Genomic DNA, 23067 nt, shown 5'->3' on the forward strand with positions numbered 1-23067 from the left:
TCTCTAGTCTCCAGATTTTCTATGATGAGTTTGCATAACTTTTATAACCAGAAGAAGAATGCCTTGGGTTTTTTTTTAATGTGGTCAAAGGAAAAGTAGTCTGCAGGTTCTAGACCCACCCAGGAGAGGTGGCATTCAAATATCTGAGCCCCAGGTGTCATCATCACACATGATCATGTGGCACCGAAAGCGAGCTGAGCTGGCCAGCAATGGTGGCCACACAACCACACACACGAAGGCTGTCCCCTCAGGGGCTGTGGCAGGTCAGCTCTTCTCAGACGCAGGTGTGAGACAGGTGCACCTCAGCCCCAGGGCTCCCAAAATTCACCTACAGATTCAACAGCATTCCTGTCCAATTCCCAGCTGCCCTTTTGTAGAAATCAACCAGATAGTCCTAAAACTTACATGGAGATGCAAGGGACACAGAATAAACAAAACCACCTTGAGAAAGAAGAACAAAGTTGGAGGACTCATGCTTTCTAATTTCAAAGTGGACTGCAAAGCTGCAGTCGTCAAGACCATGTGATGATCAGTGGAGTAGAGTCAGGAGTCCAAAATAAATCTTCTGTTTATATTCAGTTGATTTTCAACAAGGATGCCGGCCTGTTCAATAGTGGAAAATGGCCTTTTCAGCAAATAGTGTGGGAACAACTGGAGAGCCACATGCAAAAGAGTAAAGTTGGACCCCTCCACGTACAAAAATTAACTCAAAATGGATCAAAGACCTAAATATGGGAGCTAAAACCATGAGACTCTTCAGAGAAAACATGGGAGTAAATCTTTGTGACCTCAGTTAGGTGATGATTTCTTAGATGTGACACAGAAAGCGCAGGCAAGCAAAGAAAATGCCGTCAGTGGGGTTGCATTGACGTTTAAGACCTCTGTTCCAAACAGCACCACTGAGAACAGGGAACCGCAGCCATAAAGCAGAACGCTGTTGCAAGTTATGTATCTGATGAGGGGCTTGTGTCCAGGATATATAAAGAACACTTAGAACTCAACAATAAAAAGACAACCCAATTTAAAAAGTTAACTGTCCAATTTAACACTTGGGCAAAGGATCTGCCGAGACACTTTTCATCGAAGAAGATCTAAAACAGCCCTCAGCCCTGGAAGGATGCTTGGCGTCACTAGTTGTCAGGGAAATGCAGGCCAGAACCCCTGAGACACAACTTCCTGCTCACCAGGGTGGCTGTGATTGAAAAGATGGAAAATAATAAGTGGTGGCGAGGGCAAACAGCCGGAACCTGTCTCACTGCTGGGGGCAGTGTGGAAGGGTGCAGCCACTTTGGAAAACAGTGTAGTAGTTCCTCTGAAGCTCAGTGCACAAGACAGATGCTGAACGCCCAGCAGTCCGTTCCTGGGTACATGCCTCCAAGAGAGAGACACGTGCCCACACGAAGCCTGGTACGCAGATGTTCACAGAGCCTCAGTTGTTACAGCAAATGCTGGAAACAGGCCCACGTCCATCCGCTGTTGTCGTTTAGACACTTGGTCCCTCGTGCCGTTAGGTGGATCCCCACTCCGAGCGCCCTGTGCACAGCCGAGGGAACCTGCCGGTCCTTCTGCACCATCCTCCCACCTTCCGGCGCTGTATCAGACATGCTCCTCTGCTGTTCACAGGGCTTTCATGGCCAGTGTCTTCAGAAGTGGGTGGCCAGGTCCTTCTTTCTAGTCTGTCTTGTCTGGAAGCTCCACTGAAACCTGTCCACCAAGGGTGACCCTGCTGGTGTTGGAAACAGCAGTGGCAGAGCTTTCAGCATCACAGCAACACGCAGCCACCACAGTGTGACACCTGGTAGACACGTGGTGAGCACCAAGTCTTTCTTAATCACGAGACCACCAGGGCTGGCTGAAGAGTTAGCTATTGGCAAACACAACACAACACGGATGGCTCTTAAATCCATCATGCTGAGTGGGAGCAGCCCCACAGCAGGCTGCATGCTGTGCAATTCCATTTATGTGACATCCTGGAAGAGGCCAGACACGGGGACAGGAGTCACTTCGGTGGTTGCCTGGGGAGGAGAGGGGACTAGGAGGGGAGGGAGCCTGCCTGGGGAGGGGAACATTTACATCCTGATTGTGGACGTGGCCACATAGCTCACGCGCCTGTCACAGCACTGCCTTGGCTCTGGAGGCTGCATTTGTGTGTTGAAGCGCGTCGCACAGCGGGATCACAAGAGGGTGCCGAGGCAAGACAGAGTGGCTAGCCGTGCCCAGCGCCTGGGTGACAGGAGGTCCCTGGGGGTCACCCCAATGTGTGGGATAGCTGGGCTGAGGGGTGTACTGGAGAGGGTACTTGGTGGCTCTGGCCCCCTTCCCGTCTGTCCTGCAGATGCTACTTCTGGCCCTTTAGCCAGTCTGCCAAGGGGACCCCGCCACGCTGGTCCTCACACATCTGACCTCGCTGTAGGTTCTTGACTCAGAGCAGGACCCTGCAGAGCATGTCCCCGAGGTGGAGGAGGACCTGGACCTTCTGTATGACACTCTGGACATGGAGAACCCCAGTGACAGCGGCCCCGACATGGAGGACGACGACAGCGTCCTCAGCACCCCCAAGCCAAAGCTCAGGTGAGCACACCGCCTGCCAGCCTGGGCGGTTGTGGGGTGTGAGGGAAGCAGGGTCGTGGGGAACAGGCCCCTGGGGTGCGGGCTCCGGGGAGGGGAGGCCTGGAGCCACGTGTCCTGACAGGCAACCCTCCTGCAGGGTTTGTGGAGGGTGAGGGGCAGTGAAGTGGCAGGACCCAGTTTGCATTCCGGAAAGATCTCTCTGGAGTCTGTTGGAAACATGAAGACAGGGAGACCTGTTGGGAGGCAGTTGGGGTCTTCCCTGCCAGAGGCCGTGGTGTCAGGGATGGGGGCAGGAAGGTGTGTGGAGGCCAGCGCTCCAGGGGCAGGGCAGGTGGGATGTGGGCAGGGCCAGGTCCTCCCAGGGTGCTGCCTGGTCAGGGGAGGCACCCTGTCACAGGACGGGGACCAGCGAGTGTGGGGCCACAGGGCTGGCTCTTCTGTCCCTGGGTGGGGCCAGGGCTGCACTGGAACTGCAGAGGGCGTCCCTGTCACACCAGCGGGAGGAGCAAGCCGGTGCTCCGGGGCGCCTCTCCCCAAGGGGCCTGGCATGCATGGCTGGGTGGTCACAGGGACCCAGAGAGGGCAGTGGGCAGAGGCTGGGGCCCAGCCTGGGGCAGGAGGGGAGGACACGGCTTGGCACACGGCGTTGGGCCTGGATTCCCAGGAGGCCCAGTCCGTTGTGGGGCACAGCCCACAGGACAGGCTGCGAGGAGGAGGGGAGGTCTGGTCAGAGCCGGGGAGGTTTATGCACCTTTTGTCTGTTTTTACTGTTTTAGCATAAACAAGTGTCACAGAGAGGCACTTACAGGAAGGGTGCTCGCCCCGCACCCCGTGCCCCCACCCCGTCCCCGCCCAACTGCATGGTGCCATCTGGTGCGTGGGCTCAGGTCAGGGTGTCGGTGTGTCCAGGCTTAGCTTGGTGCTGCAGGGAGAGGCCCTGCTCCCTTCTTGCCCGCCCTCCATCCCTGGAGCCCCACGGTCAAGTCCCCTCAGTCTTTGGACCCCTCTGTCTTCCCCGCCTTCAGCTGGGGAGGGTCTCTGCTTCTGTCCACTCACGCACTCACCTCAGCGTCCCCATCTGCAGCTCCGTCATGTTAGCTGCACGTTTGAACTGAGTCCCTGGCCTGCTAGTCCTCACAATTCTCAGGTGAGGCCTGAGCATCTCTGGGCCTTGGTCCTGCCTACCACACACAGCATTCCCACCCTCAGATTTCCACGTCCCCATGTGGCTCTGTCAGCAGACACAGCATGAGTCCTGCCATCAGCTTAGTTTGAAATGTCTTCCAAGTCCCTTTGAATCTGTAAGCCCCGTCCCCTCCCCCGTCTCTCTCTGCTGGGGATGGACGTTGGCCTGGTTGGCCTGGGATCGCTTGGGACTTGCTGATGGTGCCCTCGTGGTGCTGTTCAGTGTGTTCCTGTGCTCCTGCAAGCTGGCTGTGGGTCCCAAGGTCTGCCACCTGGACAGTTTGTCACCCTGTGCCCTGGCTGCCCTGGCCAGAGTCAGGTCGTGAGAGGATGGGCTTTCTGGGGTGACGTCTTCTCCAGCTGAGCTCAGAGCCGCTGGAGGAGCTGAGCGGGTCAGCAGCTGTGTGCTGCGGTGTTCTCTCCCAGGCGAGATTCCTGAGGGCCGGCGCTGGTGCAAGGCCTTCCGATGCCACTTCTCTGTACCCTGCCTGCTCTGCCGTCACCCCCTCCAGGCACAGTGGCTGTGCCTTCAGTGTGGGGAGGGTCCCAGAGAGTAATGTCCTTGTCTGTCCCCAACACCCAGGCCGTACTTCGAAGGCCTGTCACACTCCAGCTCGCAGACAGAGATCGGGAGCATCCACAGCGCCCGGAGCCAGAAGGAGCCCCCAAGTCCGGTGAGCGGCTCTCGTGCCCGCAGCCCTGCACTCCCCATGGGGTCCTTGGGCCAGGGCTGGGCCACCCTGATCCCTCTGTCTGTCGGAGTCGCTTGGGGTGTCACTTCCACATTGGTGCTGGACAAACCAAAAGCTCAGTGTGCTTCTGGATTTGTGGTGTGGTCCGAATCCCCTGCCTGATGCCAGATGACTGTGGTGGCGTGGCCCTGAGTCCATGGGCCAGAAAACCTCAGCCAGTCTGCCTGGGCTGCCTCCAAGCCCAGAACCCCCTGCCCAGAGGTGACCCAGCTTTGGTGCCCTCCACTGGACACAGCCTGACTCCCGTCTTATCCACACAGGCTGATGTGCCCGAGAAGACGCGGGCCTTGGGAGGCAAGCAGCCAAGCGACAGCGTCTCTGACACAGTGGCCCATGTAAGTAGGCGCTGGGCCACGTTCACTCATTTGAGCACGGCAGGGTGGGGCTGGACATTCGAGTCATCCTGATCACACCACCCAGTACCCATGCACGGAGTCACGATGAGGGCCTCCTGGATTCCCCCTGTCCCAGGGGCTGGTCAAGACCCCTGGATTCTCCCCGATCCTGGAGGACAGTCAGGACTCCCCTGTGTTCAACCCCACCCCAGGGGGCAGTCAGAATACCCAGATTCTCCCTCATCCTGGGGGATGGTTAAGATGCCTCCGGATTCACCCCCACCCTGGAGGATGGTCAAGACCCCCCCCCAGATTCACCCCAGCTGTAGGGGGACGGTCAAGACCCCACTGGGTTTACTCCCACCTTGGAGGACAGTCCGGACTCCCTGGATTCACCCCAGCCCTGGGGGACAGTGGGTGTCCCCTTGTTTCATGGTCAGGCACAGGCCTGGTGAACACCTGGTTGGCTCCTGCTGTTCTTGTTGGGGTTCTCAAGGAAGGTTTCCTGGGCCACAGGGCACATTTTATGGGAGACTTGGTGCTGGTCTCCCCATGGTGGCCAGGACCAGGAGCCCTGTGGTTGGAGGTCAAGGTCAACTTGGCTCCCCAGGGCAGTGTGTGGCGTGTCCACGTGCAGGGAGACGCCAGCCCAGGGACCCCATGGGCATGAGAGTGCGGGCACAGAGGGGGAAGCCCTGGCAGGGAGTATGTGCCCGACGAGCTCCCTTTACCCGTCAGAGTGCGCCCGCCCCGGGGGAGCAGCCTGCGCAGCCGGTGGACAGCCCGGAGGTGGAAACCTCTGCCCTGGATGTGTTCACTGAGAAGCTGCCGCCCAGTGGGCGCATCACCAAGACGGAGTCTCTCGTCATCCCCTCTACCAGGTGACGGCCGCCTGGGGGCCATCAGCCAGGCAGGTGGGAGGGAGGGACCCGTGAGTCAGGGTGTGGGCGCCCCATCAGTGCAGGGCCTGTTTGACCAGATGAGGATCTCTCAGGGCTCCCACTGGAGGTGACACTGGACCCCCACAGCCCATTTGTAGGTGGCCGCTGGCAGGTTTGACGGGGCCGAGGAACGACTGCCTGCTCCCAGGGCAGGGCTGGCTCTTGTGGCCCCATCATGCATTTTCTTAGACCTGGTAGCATAGCTGGCACCCCTGCGGGCCAGTGCCCATGCTGGGGGCTGTCTGCTCTGGTGCCACCGGCTGCCGGTGTGGGTGCAGTGTGCTCTGCTGGGCCCAGCGCCCAGCGTGGGTGGGCACAGCAGGTCTCAAGGAGTGGTGCTGAGTCCAACACAGGAGCTCTGCCGAGCAGGGCCGGGGTCCCGAGGCGCCTCCTTCCCAGAGTGGGTCACGTTACTGAGTGCCCAGTGTTGAGAGGGGAGGGTCTGAGCTGCAGTGACCTGGGCGGTTTCCTGGTGAAGGTTGGTCCATCAGAGCTTCTTGCGTGGCCTTGCCCCCTTTGCTGTCTTGGCAGACCCAGGCCATCTCAAAGCCCTGCCTGGGACGCCCTCTGGCCCCGGCTCTGCTGCACCTTCCCTGGGCACCTGCCCTTGCTCATCTGCCCTCTGTGCCATTGTGTGTGGTCGTCCTTCCCTGCTAAGGTTGGCCCACCACTGCACTAGGGCCTCGGTTCCCACCCTTGGCTTGCTGGGCTGTGGCCTTCCACAGGGTAGCCTGCCCCAGAGGAACAGCAGAACTGGCGTGGGCACCCTGCCCCTCTCCTGGGGCTGTAGTCCCGTGCAGCTGGCACATGCACGTTGCATCAGGCCTTGCACCCCAGCTTTAAAGCACGGGTGCCAAGTGTGGGCATGGCCTCTGCATCGACCCTTCACCCCACAGCTCAGCCCGTGCTGCCCTCTGCCTGCCCTGCCGCCCAGTGCGAGTCCCTTCAGAGAAGAGAAACAAAGCCCAGCGTTGACCCAGCATTCTGTGTTGAACCCTCAACCCTAGCTTTTCACCAGGCGGGAGCTCCCGCCCTGGCTGCAAGAGCCAGCAGGACAGGCATATCAGCCCCCCAATTCTGTGGGGTCTCGGTTTTGTTCCTGTGATGGTTGGGACTTCTCTGGAAGCAGTGGGTGTGGGTGCTGGCATTCACCTGGGGGGTGCACAGGGACCTGTCAGGGCTGGGAGGGGTCACTCTGAGGGCCAGGGTTCTGGGCACTGGCCTCCTCCTGGCTTGTCCCAGAGTGGGGGTCTCCTGAGGCGACCCTGAGGTCGTCCTCTTGTCCACCTGGCCTGAGAATGAGGAAATGGGGCCATGCATGAGGTCTCATTCAGGGCATGCGGGGCCAGAGTGCAAGCTCAGTCATGGGCCGCTACTGCCACACTTTCTGGGGTCAGTGGCCTCTATGTGGCTTGTGGCCCTACTGCCCAGCAGGCGACACTGGCCATCCTCAGCTGCCCCCACAACTGAATGGCTCCCTTCCCTGGAGTAGTGAGCATGTGGGCCTGCTCCAGCCTGTCCTGGTCCCCCACAGGTCCGAGGGGAAGCAGGCTGGCCGCCGGGGCCGGAGCACATCCCTGAAGGAGCGGCAGCCAGCACGGCCGCAGAACGAGCGGGCCAACAGCCTGGACAATGAGCGCTGCCCAGACACCCGGAGCCAGCTACAGGTATGGGGGTGAGGTGGATGCCTACCCTGCCAGCAGGGACCATGGCCAGCCCAGGACTGAGCCACTGCTAGGCAGGTCTCGGGTGAGGTCAGCCTGTACCAGTTGGGCTTGTTTGGATGATGCGCTGCCTGTATGCCACCCACCCTAGGACCGGGCAGCCCCCGCCTCGTGGCTGTAACAGCCTCTGCTCAACACAAAGCCGCGTTCCCCCCACTCCCACGTGCTGCTGGGGCCGTGGGGGGAGTCGCCTGGGCAGGTGAGGGGGTGGGCACGGTGGCCCTCCCATCCGCTGTAGAAGGCCCCTGTGTCTCCAGATCCCCAGGAAGACCGTGTACGACCAGTTAAACCACATCCTCATCTCCGACGACCAGCTCCCTGAGAACATCATTCTCGTTAACACCTCCGACTGGCAGGGGCAGGTGGGGAGCAGCCGGGCTTCCTCCCTGCTGGGTGGAGCGGGGGACACAGGGGCGTCTGGCCAGCCTGCGGTTGTGGATCTCTGTCCACCACAAGGTCGTGGGCGAGGCTGGTGGCAGCGGCTCTGTGCTCACCGCCCCCCTCGCCCCCAGTTCCTTTCGGACGTGCTGCAGCGGCACACGCTCCCCGTGGTGTGCACCTGCTCCGCGGCCGACGTGCAGGCCGCCTTCAGCACCATCGTCTCGCGGATACAGAGATAGTGAGTCCCACGCCTCCCAGCCACTGCGCACCGCTGCCGGGGTATCTGTCAGGGTCCCTGCACCCCAGCCTGGCCCGTGGCTTCGTCCTGGGTGCTCTGGCGGGTTCCAGGCCTTGACCCGCAGGCACTGCTGTCCCGTCTTCTCTGCGGATCCTTTCCAGGCGGGCGGGGGTGCAATAGCCCAGGCGTAGTCCCTGCGGCACTGAGGGGCGCTGGCAGAGAAAGCAGCCTCTGGTGGCTGCCTGGGTGAGGACCAGACCCCTGGGCTCAGGACTCTGCTGTTGGGGGCCTGGGTTTAGGCAACTCCATTAGGTCATGAGCGGCTGCGGCTCCATGTGACCAGAGAGGCCTGAGTTAGGGGTCAGGTGGTGCAGCACTCACCTTGGTCCTGAGCTGTGTGCCTCGGACCCCTGGGGCCTCCCTGGGCTCAGGGAGGGTGTCCTCTCGGCTCGGCGGGGACGGCTCCCTGAGGTGTCTGTCCCCTCCGTCCTGCCGCGGACGCAGCTGCAACTGCAACTCGCAGCCCCCGACGCCTGTGAAGATCGCCGTGGCGGGTGCTCAGCATTACCTCAGCGCCATTCTCCGGCTCTTCGTGGAGCAGCTGTCCCACAAGACCCCTGACTGGCTGGGCTACATGCGCTTCCTCGTCATCCCCCTGGGTGAGGCCCCAGCCGCGCCTCCTCGCAGACCCCCTGGGCCTCAGGCTGGGTGGGGGCTTGTGCACGGCGGGGTGCCAGGTCTAACCGTAAGCAGCAGGCTGGTCATCCCAAAGCCACTGTGCTGGTGGGAGCACAGTGCTGGCCGCCCTTTGAAGCGCCCGCACCCGGTGTCCCCTCTCGGGGCACGGGCCCCACAGTCAGTTGTCAGGATGTGGCTTGATGCCAGTTTTGATTTTTGTTGTCAGAAATGCAAAGCAGGAGTCAGTTATCAGTCCTTTAAAGTTATCAAGATCCTATGTTGTTGAATCCTGTTAGTTTTTCTGTTCACACAATTAATTTCATTCCAAACAAACCTGTAAGCTTTCACTTGCTGGAAAGTGACCTGTCTTAGAGAAGACCTCTCCCCCAGCGTGAGACCCGCTGGCGTCTGAGTGCCCTCTGTGGTCAGCAGGACAGCCATGACCCCTGTCTGCCCAGGTGGTGGCAGAGCTGCCATGATTGGGCCGTGGAGCTGGGTGATCAGGGAGGCACGCTGTGGGTGGTCTGTGCGCCCTGACGCCTGCCCCATGCCCACAGGCTCCCACCCCGTGGCCAGATACCTGGGTTCCGTCGACTACCGCTACAACAACTTTTTCCAGGACCTGGCCTGGAGAGATCTGTTCAACAAGCTGGAGGCCCAGAGCGCCGGTGAGGCCCGGGGTGCGTGGCTGGGGGGCTGCCCTCACATCCACGCTGCCATGCCTCCGTTAGAGGGAGAGTCATTGTCTTCTGGACAAGCCCCCCATGCCTGCCTCCGTCTCCGGCCCAGCTGTGCCTGGTGCCTGGGGGTCAGCAGACAGGGCGGCAGAGCCTCTGCCCAGACACTTCCCTCTGCCTGCTGCAAGCCACAGGGCTCGCTGGTGACGAGGCTGGGCTGGGAGGGGTGGGCCCGGCCCTGGGGAAGGGCTCTTCAGGGTTTAAAGAAGCCTTGCTGCCTTCGCCCAGGACCCCATGAGGGTGGAGGGCGAGGGCCCTCGGCTGCCCCAGCTCCTGGACTTGGAGCTGGCAGCCTCGGGGGGCAGCAGTGGAGCAGGGCCAAGCACAGCGCCACCTCTTCGTGCAGTGCAGGACACGCCGGACATCGTGTCGAGAATCACGCAGTACATCTCAGGTGCCAACTGCGCCCACCAGCTGCCCATTGCAGAGGCCATGCTGACCTACAAGCAGAAGAGGTACCTCGTGGGCCCTGGGCCTGGGTGGGGTATGGGGAGGCGAGAAAGCACCCTGCTCCGTGCTGCAGACGCAGGCCACCCGTGGCCACTGTCCCCACGTGGGCCTCCATGCCATGGCGGGTTTCACCCGGCGCCTGCAGCCCAGCTCCTCTGGGGCACGCTGGGGGCTCCATGGGATGGTGTGGGCAAGCCTGGGGGCCGCAGGATGGGACCCAAGCTGGGCAGCCCCTGGTCCTCCTCAACAAAGGACCCTTCACTGACCCCAAGTCAGAATTAGAATGAGAGTCATCTTTTTGCTCTATTTTTGGATGTGTTGGAATTTCCTGTAATAAAAGTCAAAAGCACAGTGGTCAGGGTGCCCAGCCCCTAGCAGGGACCTGCTCCCTGGAACCCAGGCTCACGCTCTTTCCACAGCCTGGGCTTCCTGGCGGGGGACACATCCTCACCCTGGCCAGAGCAGGATGGTGGTTAGCCGTGGGCCGGGGCCAAGCTCAGGGGAGGTCCAGCTGCCTGGCCTGGGGTGGGGGAAGCTGGGGCCCCTTCTTGGCCAGGGCTTGGGTGCAGCGGCTGCTCTGGGGAGTGCTGTGTAGGCAAAGGGCCAGCCAGTGCAGGGGAGTGAGGCAGCAGGGCAGGCACGGCTGGCCACGGCCCAGCAGAGGGGGCATCACATCTGCTCCCATCTCAGGGACGCCGGGTCTCCTCAGGCAGGAGGATGAGGAGTAAGTCAGCATGCATGGCCGTGAGAAGCCAGCTCATGGCCCGGGTCTTCCACACAGCAGGGGCGTGCCGTCCCTGCGCTGGCACCTCTGCCGCGGAGCTGTGCCGGGGGCACGTCGCTACTCCAAGCGTGTGATAACGTGTCTGTGTTTTCTCTTTTGGCGGCTTTCTGAAAAGGAAAAAGAACTTTCATTTTGACTTTACCCTCAGGTACCGCTGTCTCTGGGTCTGTGCCCCCTTCTGTCCTCGGGCTGGTCTTTAGGGCTGTTTAGCAGTGTCAGCAGGTGGGGATGTGTCCCCGAAGGGCCACCACCCCCAGATTCACTGTCCCTACTACCCGCTTCCCGGTGGGAGTCAGGAGAGCAGCAGCCGCCCGGCTGGCCCGAGCCAGGCCAGCGCTTGGGCCCCACCTGGGTTTGACGACCACAGAGTCCTGCAGCCTGGAGCTCAGGCCCGGCAGGCTCTCCTCTGTCTGTGTGAGGCCAGAGTTTTGGTTTAAGAAGTGGCTGAGTTCAGTCTCTCCGTGAGTGTCTGTGTTTCTGAAGCCACGGGTGGCGCTTTCTCTTAAAGTAGAAGCAGGTGCCTGGGATCACGCCGCAAGCACCCACCACTGACCGCTGACCGCTGACCGCTGACGACGCCACACCCTCCGTGTGCGGGCTTTGCTCCTGGCACGTCGTGTTTATTAACCCAGTTCACGTGCCAGCAGCCCTTGGAGAACGGCATTAATGCTGAGTCTACGTGTGGGACGTAGGGTGACAGAGGATGGGGAGCTTGCCTCAGGGTGATGCAGCGGTCAGCAGCCTGCTGGAGCCCACCACACCGGGAGCCCGGCTCCCGCCCCCCACCCCCAACCACGGGGCAGCAGAGAGGCACAGAGGGTTCTCCCAGATGCGTTTGGTGGCTCATCTGGATAGTGCCCAGACCGCTGAGACCCCCACATGCAGGTGAAGCCTTTTCACTGAAGTGGCTCTTCCCTCTGAAAACCTGTGTGTAGAGAGCTAAAGCCGGCCACCCCCCAAGCCAGCCTTTCCCGGGGGGTCACCCCTTCCTGCCCTGTGTTCTGCCCTGGTGTCTTCCTCGGGGCGCTGCTCTGCCCTGGTGTTGGGTTGTTTACTCTGCTGGGAAGGAAAGGCCCCCAGGGCAGGGTCATTAGGTCCCAGCAGCCTCCTTGCTGGGCCCTGGGACAGACCAGGAGAAGGGTCTGAGTCCCTAGGGCTGTCCTGCTAAACAAGCCTCAGCGAGCTAGAGAAAGACCAGCTGCGCTGCGCCTGCTGACCCCGAGCCGGCCTCTGGGCCCATGGCTGCTCCCGTCCGTCCGTTGTGGCTCCTGGAGCCCACAGCATGCTTCGCTGCTTGGCCGCAGCTTCTCGTCTCCCACTGCCAGCCCATCTGAGCAGTGAACCAGGGCTTCAGGAACCCCTGTGCCTCCTGCCCCTGTCCCTGTGTGACAAAGGTGACACCGGTGCCTAGGGTAGGGGCTCTGAGGCCCTGGCCGGAGCCTCGTGAAGGCCCAGCTTGTTGGCCCCCGTTGGAGCCCAGGCCAGGAGGTCAGCAGGTCAGCCTCTGCCTGCTGTGACAGAGGACACCGTTCCATCTACCTGGAGAGCTCAAGAGACCCAGGAGAGCATGGGCAGTGCGCTTGGCCCTCTTGGCCCCCGCCCTCTCCTGGCCCCTCTGCAGCCTGGGCCCTCTGTGAGAGCATCTACAGGGAGGGTCCTGTCTATACCTAGCGCCTGGCCTGAGGTCAGACCCTGCCCTTGGTCCCTGCCCACCTGCTAGGGGCAGCCCCAGCAGCTCCCCCAGGCGGCTGTGAGAGGGACGCTCAGTGCCCCAGGTCCTGGCCTTGGGGTCACGCCCCGCAGCGTCCGCGGCCTGTTGTTCAGCTGAGGCATCCTTACACCTGCCTCCATGCGCACCCTCGGAGCCAGATCCGGAGCCTCGCCCCAAGCTGCGGGCTGAGCTTTAGTTCTGACACTGCCCCTGCCAAGAACATGTGTGTGCCCCTCTGCCTCAAGGTTTGGGTGGAGGGTCTCAGTGGCAAGCCGGTGTCACCCCTGTCGTGCCGGGTGTGTGTCCACTGCTGGTGTTGTCTGCATGGCCCAGAGGTGCAGCTTGGCTTCGAGAGTCCCAGCAGCATCCTTGTGTTGTGGCGTCTCCGAGTCTTGGCTCTCGTCTGCCCTCTTGCGTGCCGCTCATGGGGAGGGTCACGGGGCAGTGGCTTGCTGAGGGCGGGTGGCCCTGTGGGCCGGGGACCCCATGAGGACCACCTGCTTTGTGCCACCTCGCATGCAGAAGCAGGTGGGCACAGGATTCGGTTGCTTTATTATTTGAAATGGAAAAAAGGGAAAGTTTTCTCTTTCAACATGGCTCCCCTGGGAAAGGAGAGAAAGTCTGGGAGTTTGGTCGTATTCAGTGGGACAGACTGAATCCGTAGGTTCTTTCATCCAGAGATGGTTTCTGGTCTTGTGCAGAGGTGGGATGGGCAGAGACCACGGGTCCCCATGTCCAGTGGCACTCGGGACAGACGAGTTCTGCCAGCCACTGTCTCCTCACTTAGGTGCCGTGGCGCAGGGCAGCACCTCCTGCCGGGGCCACCTCAGGCAGCTACGCACTGCGTTCTGTGTTGCCCCCTGGGTGAAGGTGTTTGTCCAGGTGACGGGCACACTTTGTGGGGAGCGCGGGCAGCATGCAGGCTTCCATCCAAGGAGCAAAGGGGGGAGGGCCTGCAGGCCCTGGGCAGATGGGGCAGCAGGCTGGGAGCTGTGCTTGGATGGCAGCTGAGCTGGGCCTGCGGCGCCCTTCCGCAGGCCTGCTCGCTGCAGGGGCTTCTCCTCAAATGACCCTGTGCCTGGTGCCACCCCTCAGCAGCCACTCCTTGCACCGTGTGTGTGTGCAGAGCTGTCTGCAGGACAGTCGTTCTCTGACATTAGGCTCTGCAGCTAGGGGAAATGGGACAGAAGACATGGAGCTGGGAGAATGGTCCAGAGAGCGTGGCCCTTGGCCAGGTGGACACCACCAGCCAGGGAAACAGGAGTGAGGAGGCACCTAGCTCCCCTGAGGCCAAGGAGGGACAGAAGACCCAGGACCGGCCCTGCCCTGCGGCCCTTCCCAAAGGCTGGGAAGGAGATGCTCTTTCAGTGGCTGATGGAGCCTGCAAGGAGAGCCCCTGGGCTACAACCCAGGTCGAGCTGGGGACAGTCAGCAGTCAGCCTGCTGCAGAGACGAGCTGCAGGAACCGCCAAGCCTAGGCCGTGTGCCTCGGCAGAGGAAGACAAACAGGGGTTTGTGTCCCCTCAGCTCCTGTCCATGGCCCCCAGTGAGAGCCCTCGCACACTCAATGCCTTCACCAAGGATGCATTGGGACTGGCAATTCCAGGGAGGCCACAGTTCTGCAGACGTTGTGCAGAGCAAGGTCCAGATGAAATGTCCACTACTCGCCATGCCACGGTTGGCTGACTGCAGCAGCACGGCCCGGAGGCCTGCATCTCACCTCAGGCTGCTCTGGGGCATCATTCTGTTAGAACATGGTGTCTGTGCCCCATCACCAAGGCCACAGGCCTGGAGACAGCCCCCTGCCTCGCCTCTCTAGTTGGCAGTGACTTTACCTAGACTGGGAGAAAACCTCCACGCCCTGGCTTTGGGGCGGTCACTTGCTGGAGGCAGACTAGACCTCCCGGGAAGGCCCAGGGGCACACGCGGCAGCCCCTCCCTCGGGAATGAGCTGGCTTACAGGGCCACCAGAAAGGCCATTGGGACTTGGAGGCGCCTGAGCGCTGGGCACCTGGAATGGAGAAGCAGAGTCCTCCGCGTGGCCGCGCCGCCTGCCCTTCCTCTCTGAGCTGACCCTGCAGGCCTCATGCTCCCCACTGGTCGCTCGACCTCAGGCTCACAGAGATGTGTTTGCCCTTCTGGTCATGGTCCCACTGGAAGGGGTCCAGGGTCCGGAGGCCCAGGCCAGGGCGCATGCGGGGATGGTGTGGGCATGGCCTGGGGCGGGCAGGGCCCCCTGGGCAGGGCTGGGAGGCCAGGGGAGAGCGAGCCCTCGGGCAGGCGCTGTCCCCTGAAGGGAGCGTAACTGTCTGTGCTTGTCCTCAGCCCTGACGAGGAGTCCTCTCAGAAGTTCATTCCCTTCGTGGGGGTGAGTACCTCTTTGGGGGGCGGCCTTCCTGAAAGTCTTCTCGCCTTCGCTTGGCTTCACCTGCTCGGGAGACTGTTAACCCACCCAGACGTCTGTTAGAATCAGTCTGTGTTTGCATTAACTGGATATATTCCAGAACCTTCCTCACCAGTTTGAGCTGAGGACTTGCCTCTAAATCTCTCCCATCTTAAAGCTCATTGTTTTTTCTTGTGTTGAGTGGAGGCGTGGCCTAGGGGATGTCGGTGTCCCCAGCCCTGCTTGGGGGCTGACACGTGGAAGCAGACTGCCCCCCTGGGTGTGAGTCCCATTCTTAGCACCGTGCTGGGCATCGGTCATGTCAGACTCAGCTCTGCAGGCAGGCAGCCAGGGCGCGGGCCTCAGGACAGGTCCCACCCGGGGTAGACAGAGGTGCCTCTGTCGCTTAGGAGCCACAGGACAGGAAGGGGTGCTTGCTGTGCCAGCCAGCTCTGCTGGGATTTGGCCTGTACATTGGAAGTCTCCATCTTCCCCCACTGGCAGGATTAAGGGCTGCCCTGTACTAGCCGGGCTGCTGTCCCTCTTCCTCCCGCCCTTTCACAGCCTGTTATCTCAGTGCGTGGCCTCCAGCCAGGCATCTGCTGCGAGAGCCATGGGCAGCCTGGCTGATGGGGCCACTGGGCAGAGCAGGGCCTCAGTTTACCCCACACAGGGGTCCGGAGTGGCTGCTGGCTTTCCTGGGAGGGAATTAGTCCAGAGCAGCCTGTCCCGTGGAACCTTCTGTAGTGATGGGAGGGCCTGTGCTGCTGGATGTGCAGCCACAAGGCCCCTGTGGACACTTGACATGCCACCGTTTGACCGAGGCATGAGTAGCTGTTGTAATTCACTTTAACTTTTCATAGCTCCCCCACCGGTCAGTCAGGTCTAGGACCCCCGTCAGCCCACATGGGGTCTGGAGCAGCACCTGCCTGAGCCACATGCCTGGTGCAGGCCCCTGGTGGCCTCTGGCCCTCGCTGGGCAGGGCTCTCTCCACCAGTGCCCTGATCTCGCCCATGTCCAGGCTTGGCCAGTCACATAAGCTCATAGTTTGCTGAAGGCCAGAGTGTGGGACCCGAGAGGCTCAGCCACTGGGACAGGGCGTCCTTCCTGCTGGAGGCCATGTGCGTCCTGAGTACTAGCTGCAGCTCGGGGCCAGGCCAGGGGCTGGCTGGCAGCCGTGGACCCTGTGGGGCTTGTGCCTCCCTCCCGGGAGTGCAGGAAGCCACAAAGCTGCAACTCAACTGAGTCTCCCAAACACGCCCCCTGAAGGGGCAGGGCCCCTCACTGCGGGCTCTGCCATGGCTGACCCCCTGGGCGTTGGCCACCCTGAGCTTGTCTCTGCCCCACGACAGGAAGGGCTGGGACCCAGCTCTGTCCGGGGAGCTCCTATGGGAGGGGGTGTGGCAGCCGGGCAGCAGCAGGAAGACAGGGCCTTGCCCAGATCTGGAGCCCCAGCGCACAGGGTGGTGGGGCTGCTGACACCCCAGCTGCTGCCAGCCAGCCTCCTGTTGCCTTCTAGGTGGTGAAGGTCGGAATAGTGGAACCATCCTCGGCCACATCAGGTAATCCCATCCGCTCTGGGCTGGGATGCAGGGAGGGCAGGGGCAGCCCCCAGCATGCTAGCCTTTGTGGGGCCTGAGAGCAGAGCCATATCCTTTGGGGGAGGGATGCCCCGTGCCCCAGAGTCCCTGCCTCACTGCAGTGTTTCGCTCACGGGGTTGGGGCGCATCCGCTCCTGCACAGCCCGCAGGCTGCCCACCCTCCCCTGCGTCCTGGTCCGGAGGGCCTGGGCAGCTCTCGGGCAGAGCAGCCGGGGAGCTCAGTGCTGCCCCTGCCTCCTTCCCAAAGGCGACTCGGATGACGCTGCCCCCTCGGGCTCCAGCGTCCTCTCGTCCACCCCGCCGTCCACGTCTCCTGCGGCCAAGGAGGCCTCGCCCACCCCGCCCTCCTCCCCGTCAGTGAGCGGGGGCCTGTCCTCCCCCAGGTAAGCACGGCCATGTGGGGTGGCCTCCTGCTTTACTGTCCAGGCGCCCCACCCCAACTCCCTAGACGTGCTCTCCTCCTGGCTGGTGTCCTTCCCTGCAGTGCAGCGGGAGGTCAAGTTAGAGAACAATGGATGTTACTCATGGTCACTGGCCACATCTCTAGGGTGCCGGGAAGCTGAGGGACTGGCCAGAGAGTGTACTCACAGTGGCCTTGGGGAGGACGTGGTGTTGACCACAGCACCGAGAAGACGTGGGCCACTCGGACCAGTACGCCTTGTAGGAGGGTGGGGGCAGAAGAGTGGGGGACAGCCAGGTCCTGGCCTGATGTCTCCCCAGTGTCCTAGGGACGGAAACCACAGAGTCAGCAGTGGGTGTACTTTGCACACAGATAGGAGTTTGGAAACTGAGACGTGGGTAGGGGTGTAGAAGACAATGGTAGGTGGTCAGCAGCCCCTCTCGGCCGCTCTTGTGTACAGAAGTCACCCGAAAACACTGCTGTAGGGGGCTGGGGGAGTCAGTGCATCCCTACAGGCCATGTCCCTGGGCTGCCCCAACTGGGCTGCCCCAACTTCCACAGACTGCACCTCTGACAAGGCTGCTTTACCTGGGCCCTCTAGACTCAGAGGGGCAGCTTGGGAGAGCAGGAGGGCAACAAGCCCGGACACTCCTTGTGACCCCAGCATTGCGACCACACCAGGGCCACAGGCACAGACTGGGCTATCCCAGGAGACCAGGGACGGCCCCACAGTGGGCTCCTGGCCCTGGGCTCCCCTCTGCTGGCCAGCCGCTGTAGGTAGTCCCCCAAAGTCAGGCAGCACAGGCACCAGCTGGCACCTCCTTGCCTGTGTCAGCCACAGGGATACCACCGTCACCAACCGGGACAGAGGGGTGAGCCTCCCTCTGCTTTCACAGCCAGGGCGTTGGCGCTGAGCTGATGGGGCTGCAGGTGGATTACTGGACGGCAGCCCCGCCCGCAGACAGGAAGAGAGATGCGGAGAAGAAGGACCTGCCCGCTGCCAAAAACACGCTCAAGTGCACCTTCCGGTCTCTCCAGGTCAGCAGGCTGCCCAGCAGTGGCGAGGCCGTGGCCACGCCCACCATGTCCATGACGGTGGTCACCAAGGAGAAGAACAAGAAGGGTGAGGTGGGGGTGGTGGGCTGATTGTCGGGATGATCAAGGGATGGCCATGCAGACCCCGAGGGCCCTGTGAGTCTGGGGGCCACTTCTGACCAGAGCCCCGAGAAGAGGCCACCTGGGCGGGCGGGAGGGCAGGTGGCCTCGGTCACAGTGGAAAGTGGTGAGCAGGGGTCCAAGGGCTGAGCCTGGTAGCCCGTCTACTCCCTGGGCCCTGAGGAGCATTGGGAGGACAGCATGGCCCCTTTTTCTCCTAGTGATGTTTTTGCCCAAGAAAGCCAAGGACAAGGACGTGGAGTCCAAAAGCCAGTGCATCGAGGGCATCAGCCGCCTGATCTGCACGGCCAAGCACCAGCAGAACATGCTGCGGGGTGAGCATGGGGGGGCAGGTGAGCGGGCAGGGAGGTGGCCCTCCCAGGACTCATGGGAGGTCACTGGTCCAGGTGTCCTTCCCTCAGCAGGGAGCCCTCAGAGAGTAAGGTCCCGTCGGTTCTCCTGAAAATATGCAAGTAAACCAGAGCAAAGTTGGGCCACCTTTTTGAATTCCCCGCAGGATATGCTTTTGTTTTGCTATGAAACACTTATTATGTAATTCTAGCTTGGAGTACATCCGGGGAAGGCACTGTGTGCACGTTAACAGCTTTTCAAATTCCAGCCAATAGTTTCTTAATTCTTTCTGCTTTTTTAAAATATTGATTGATCTCAGACTTTTTATACAAGGTATTCTGCAACCAATTGATTCAGAATACGGAGCTCTCGAGGTTTTTCTCTTCCCGTGAGCTCGAGTCTGACGACCAGAGTGGTCAACAACCTCCCAGGCTCCCTTCCTTGATCTTCTGGTTTAAGCAGAGGGTGTTGTAAACCCGCTTTGCAGACCCATGCTGGGGCGGAGGGGGATGTGGACAAGCAGCTCCCCTACCGTCAGGGAGAGGCTGGCCCCAGCAGGTGGCTCGGAGCCAGGGGAGGGCAGGCAGCAGGAAGGACTGGCCAGCACATCAGTGTTGGGGGTCCCTCAGGGTGTGAGGCCCCTCCAGCCTTGTCCTGTGCCGGGAGGAGGGATGGCGTGCTCACTGGCCTGGTGGGCAGGTGGTCAGGTGCTCTTGTCCCCACAGTCCTCATCGACGGCGTGGAGTGGAACGATGTCAAGTTCTTCCAGCTGGCGGCCCAGTGGTCCTCTCATGTCAAGCACTTCCCCATCTGCATCTTCGGACACTCCAAGTCCACCTTCTAGCCCCGCCTACCGTGGGCCGCCAGCTCCCCGCCCTGGAGTTGGGAGGGCCCAGCTGCTTTTCTGTTAACATTTCAGTTTACTACAGAGACAGACCCTTAAAAACACAAAGAGAAACAGTCTTAAGTATGGATGTGCTCACAACCTGGAAACTAATGGGGTAGCTCCCCACTGGGAGCCCATAACTGCTCTGCTTATTAACCAGAATGTTCTGACAGGGGTGGGAGGTCAGGCGGACGGTGTTGAGCTTGAGAATCATGAAAGGTGTGTTTTGGCCTCAGGACGGCCTGAGTGCCCCTCAAGAAGCGTTCTTGCTGTCTCGTCCTGTCCTTGAAAGCCTGGACTCTGCTTCCTTGGGGAGCCTTGGTCAGGCAGGCGGCCGCACAGACCCCCAGGCTGCCCAGGCACAGAGCTGAGTGACCAGAGGCTGAAGGCTGTCTTCCTGTTGGGGGCATCCTGAGCAGAACACAGAGGCAGGTCAGCCCAGCCCTGGGCTGCAGCTGCCAACCCGCGGAAACACCCCAGCACCGCCCACTCATGGTTCCTAATAAGCCCCGGCCTCTGGGGCAGCAGAGGTTTTATAGTAGTGGATATTTTTAATGCTTTTAAATACATGTTACAATGTAGCTGCCGAATAGACTGCTCTTCTGAAGTCCCAGCAGCCCTCAGGGCTGCGGGAGAGCCAGCCAGCGCTGCCCACATCCCAGCCCCAAACCTGCCTGCCCCCACGGCGTGCTCCTTGGGCTGTTCTTGAGACACTGCTATGCTTCTGCAAGTTGTCCCTGCCTCAAACTGGGCAAGCACAGCGGCCTCTGCAGCAGGCCCCGGCCCAGTCAGCCTCCTCCTGCTGCCCCCTTCGGCCCCACCTGCTGGCTGGGAGGACATCTGGGCCAGGCGACCAGATGTGTGTGTGTCACCTTTAGCACTAAAGTGGCCAGTGAATTCTCAGGTGAGGTGGCCTGGCCTCTAGCCAAGCTCCTCAAAGCGAGGTTCTGGGTTTGGGTCCCATCCTGGGTGGCAGCCTGGCCCTCTGCCTTCCCATGCAGCCTGCTCGCCAGTCCTGCTGTTCCCTGCCACACCCCTGCACCCTGGGTCTTCACAGGGAGAGCCCACCAGCTTCCGCTGCTTGGCAGCTGTGGACCCTGGCAGCCCTCGCAGGGGGCAGCTTCCTAAGGCTGAGAGCCACACAGGCTGTGCTCAGCAAACAGTGCCAAAGGCAGGACGGGCTGCAGGCCGTCCCCACTCTTCCCTACGACAGCCCTCACCAAAGGCCTGCGGCACAGAGGGCTCCCACCCTCCGGGGTGTGCAAGCTGGCCCGTTGTTCTCGCCTGTTTTCTTCTACCTGTTTACCTCCTCGCCCAGGCGGCTGTCCAGGGTCTGAGTGTTCATGGCTGAGGGTCCTGGGGCTACCTGGTGGACAGGACTTGGGTGTCCACGCCTCGGAATGCTGCGCAGGGGCCACCTCCCCACAAGAGCCCCTCCCCGCTGAGATACACCTCCTCTGACGGCTCCCGGGGCCAGGGACCAAGGCGAAGCCCTGGCTTGGGGCCCTGCCCCTCCCCAGGAAGGACCTGTGGTGAGGGTGCAGGCCCGAACTGACACCCCTCAGGCAGCCAGTGCAGCATCCACCTGCGGCTCCACCCAGAAGCCAGCATTGGGACCAGACCATCCCCACCTTCCTCCCACTGGGCCTCAGGGCCGTGGTCACTGCTCCTCAAGTTTCCTTTCCAAGGGTCATACTCAACAGGAAAGAGGTGCAGGCAAAGCATCCTTGGCTCAGCTTTCTGGCTGCAAGAGCTGGTTTAGAGGAAGGGCCAAGGGGGCTGTCCTGTGTACCCCGGCTGTGGGTGGCTCCTTTCCTGGGGCTGTCCCCCCCCACCCCATGACCACTTCCATGGCTGTGTCCTTGTATGCACTTCCCCCCTCTGGCCCTGAGTCCCTTGCCAAGTGCCACAGGGCCCACTCACCACACCGTCCCTAAGCCTAGCAACAACCCACTTGCAGACCTGGGCTGTGCATAGCTCTGTGCCTCAGTCTCCCCCTTGGCTAACTGCGGATGGTCACACCTCCCTTGCCTACCTCGTGGAGCTGTTCTGAGGGTGCACACATAAAAGCACTTTGTCTCTCAAAGGTGGATGACCCAGAAGCTGAAGCCGTCCACAGCTGAGCCGTGCACCATGAGCTGAGTGGGGGACACTGTGGGGCATGTGGGGGGGCGTGGGCCCCATATGACAGGAGCTGCCCCCTGGGAGCAGGGGTACTTGGCCTATTGGGTGACCAGAAGTACTAGGACTCAAAGATTAAGCCCCCCTCCATCACCATCAGGCCAGGCCAGGCTCCTCAAAGGCCTGGCTGCCACTGTCCAACATGCTGTGGGCAGGCTCCACCCTTGGCCTGTAGCCTGGCCCACTGCTTTCTCCCTCCAACCATCTTGGGTCCCCTGGGTCACCATCTCCTCAGGGCGTGCAGGCTAGTGTCCTGAGTCAGTGTCATGACTGACCGCAGCTCAGGAGGAGGGCCCCTGGGCGCAGAGCCAAGGGTGTCTGTGCAGAGGCTGAAGGAATCAGAGTGGCCAAGGGCAGCTTTGCTGTACTGTCCTCACTCCCAGACAGAAAGACCTGACTGCTCTCTCTGGTCTGGGCTTTGGGAACAAATTCCTCATGACAAGACAGAGGAGAGCCGCTTGCTGCCGAGGGCCGGCCACCTGACCTACACCTAGTCCCTGACTCCCCTCCCCAAGCCGGTCCTGTCCGCGAGGTGGGGAGGATGTGCCCCCGGCAGGGGCCTGCAGGAGCCTGGGGGCTGGGCTTGGTGGCACCCCCGGGGTCTGCCCCTGCAGGCCACAGGGTGCCACTGCGTTCCTGCAGACCGCCATCCAGTTCACTGCGCCTTGTTTGGTTTCTAGGATGTACGTGTTGCTAGTTTTTTTCTTCTTTTTTTTTTTAATGGAAAACAGGATTAATGTAAATAACCTTTTTGGGGAACAGATTCTAATCTGTCACGTATGTGACCACGTGGACTATTTTAAGGTGCTGATGCGACACTAATAAACCTGGGGAGCACTCCCCCAGGCCTCCCTCGCTTGCTGTGTGGTTCCTCGCGGCGGCCGCGGCTCCCTCCCTGACCCGCCGTCCGCCGGGCGCCGGCTCTGCCCCGTGCCCGCGCTGCAGGCACCCGAGCCCTCGGGAAGCCGGGTGGGCGGGGCTCGGGCGGCCGTGGGGGCGAGGCGCCGAGGAGCCCAAGCGCCGGTCTGCGCCGCGGAGGCCCGCCGGAGGTAGGTTGTGGGGCGTGGCCCGGCGGGGCGAGGCCTTGAGTGGCGCCCGCACGGCCAGGCCGGCAGACACCTCGGGTGCTCTCTGCCGGCCGGAAGCGGAAGCGGCGAGGCGGGGCGTGCCGGAGCGGAAGTTCCAAGGGCTCGGCTCCGCCCCCTCGGGCCTTCCAGAACCGGTGTGGGCGCCACCCTGACTCTGGTCTTTCCACGGCAGAGGCTCGCCCCTGTCCGGCCTCCGGACCCCAGTGTACCCCGCACCTACCCCACAGTACCCCAGTATATCCCGACCCTCCCCCAGAGTAGCCCAGGGTCCCCACCCCACCCCCACAGTACCCCAGTGTACCCCTTCCCTCCCCCGCACTACCCCAGTGTACCCCACCCCACCCCCACAGTACCCCAGTGTACCCTGCCCCTCACCCACAGTACCCCAGTGTACCCCTTCCTTCCCCCGCACTACCCCAGTGTACCCCGCCCTTCCCCCACAGTACCCCTGTACCCCGTTCCTCTCCCACAGTACCCGTGTGCCCCGCCTCTCCCGCAAAGTAGCCCTGTATACCCCTTCCCTCACTCACAGTA

General features: G+C 61.6%; 1 protein-coding gene across 10 annotated transcripts in view; it reads left to right on the top strand.

The window, feature by feature from the left end:
• Nucleotides 1-22300, top strand: part of PACS2 (phosphofurin acidic cluster sorting protein 2) — a 70400-nt gene extending 48100 nt beyond the window's left edge. For 2 of the 10 annotated variants that reach the window (XM_044774430.2, XM_044774433.2), the window contains exons 9-25: nucleotides 2414-2571; nucleotides 4340-4430; nucleotides 4769-4843; nucleotides 5582-5724; nucleotides 7319-7451; nucleotides 7766-7870; nucleotides 8021-8127; nucleotides 8632-8786; nucleotides 9363-9485; nucleotides 9889-9997; nucleotides 10892-10924; nucleotides 14813-14855; nucleotides 16391-16433; nucleotides 16720-16855; nucleotides 17769-17995; nucleotides 18249-18362; nucleotides 19104-22300. In XM_044774430.2, coding sequence (XP_044630365.1) covers nucleotides 2414-2571; nucleotides 4340-4430; nucleotides 4769-4843; nucleotides 5582-5724; nucleotides 7319-7451; nucleotides 7766-7870; nucleotides 8021-8127; nucleotides 8632-8786; nucleotides 9363-9485; nucleotides 9889-9997; nucleotides 10892-10924; nucleotides 14813-14855; nucleotides 16391-16433; nucleotides 16720-16855; nucleotides 17769-17995; nucleotides 18249-18362; nucleotides 19104-19222 — 1914 coding nt within the window. In that variant the 3' untranslated portion in view covers nucleotides 19223-22300. The remainder of the gene's footprint in view (nucleotides 1-2413; nucleotides 2572-4339; nucleotides 4431-4768; nucleotides 4844-5581; nucleotides 5725-7318; nucleotides 7452-7765; nucleotides 7871-8020; nucleotides 8128-8631; nucleotides 8787-9362; nucleotides 9486-9888; nucleotides 9998-10891; nucleotides 10925-14812; nucleotides 14856-16390; nucleotides 16434-16719; nucleotides 16856-17768; nucleotides 17996-18248; nucleotides 18363-19103) is intronic. The other 8 variants (XR_011504839.1, XR_011504837.1, XM_014833445.3 and 5 more) reach the window with 6 other exon arrangements.
• The last annotated feature ends 767 nt before the right edge of the window (nucleotides 22301-23067 follow it).

Source organism: Equus asinus, chromosome 7 (genome assembly GCF_041296235.1).
Source record: "Equus asinus isolate D_3611 breed Donkey chromosome 7, EquAss-T2T_v2, whole genome shotgun sequence".
In the NCBI taxonomy this organism is placed as follows: domain Eukaryota; kingdom Metazoa; phylum Chordata; class Mammalia; order Perissodactyla; family Equidae; genus Equus; species Equus asinus.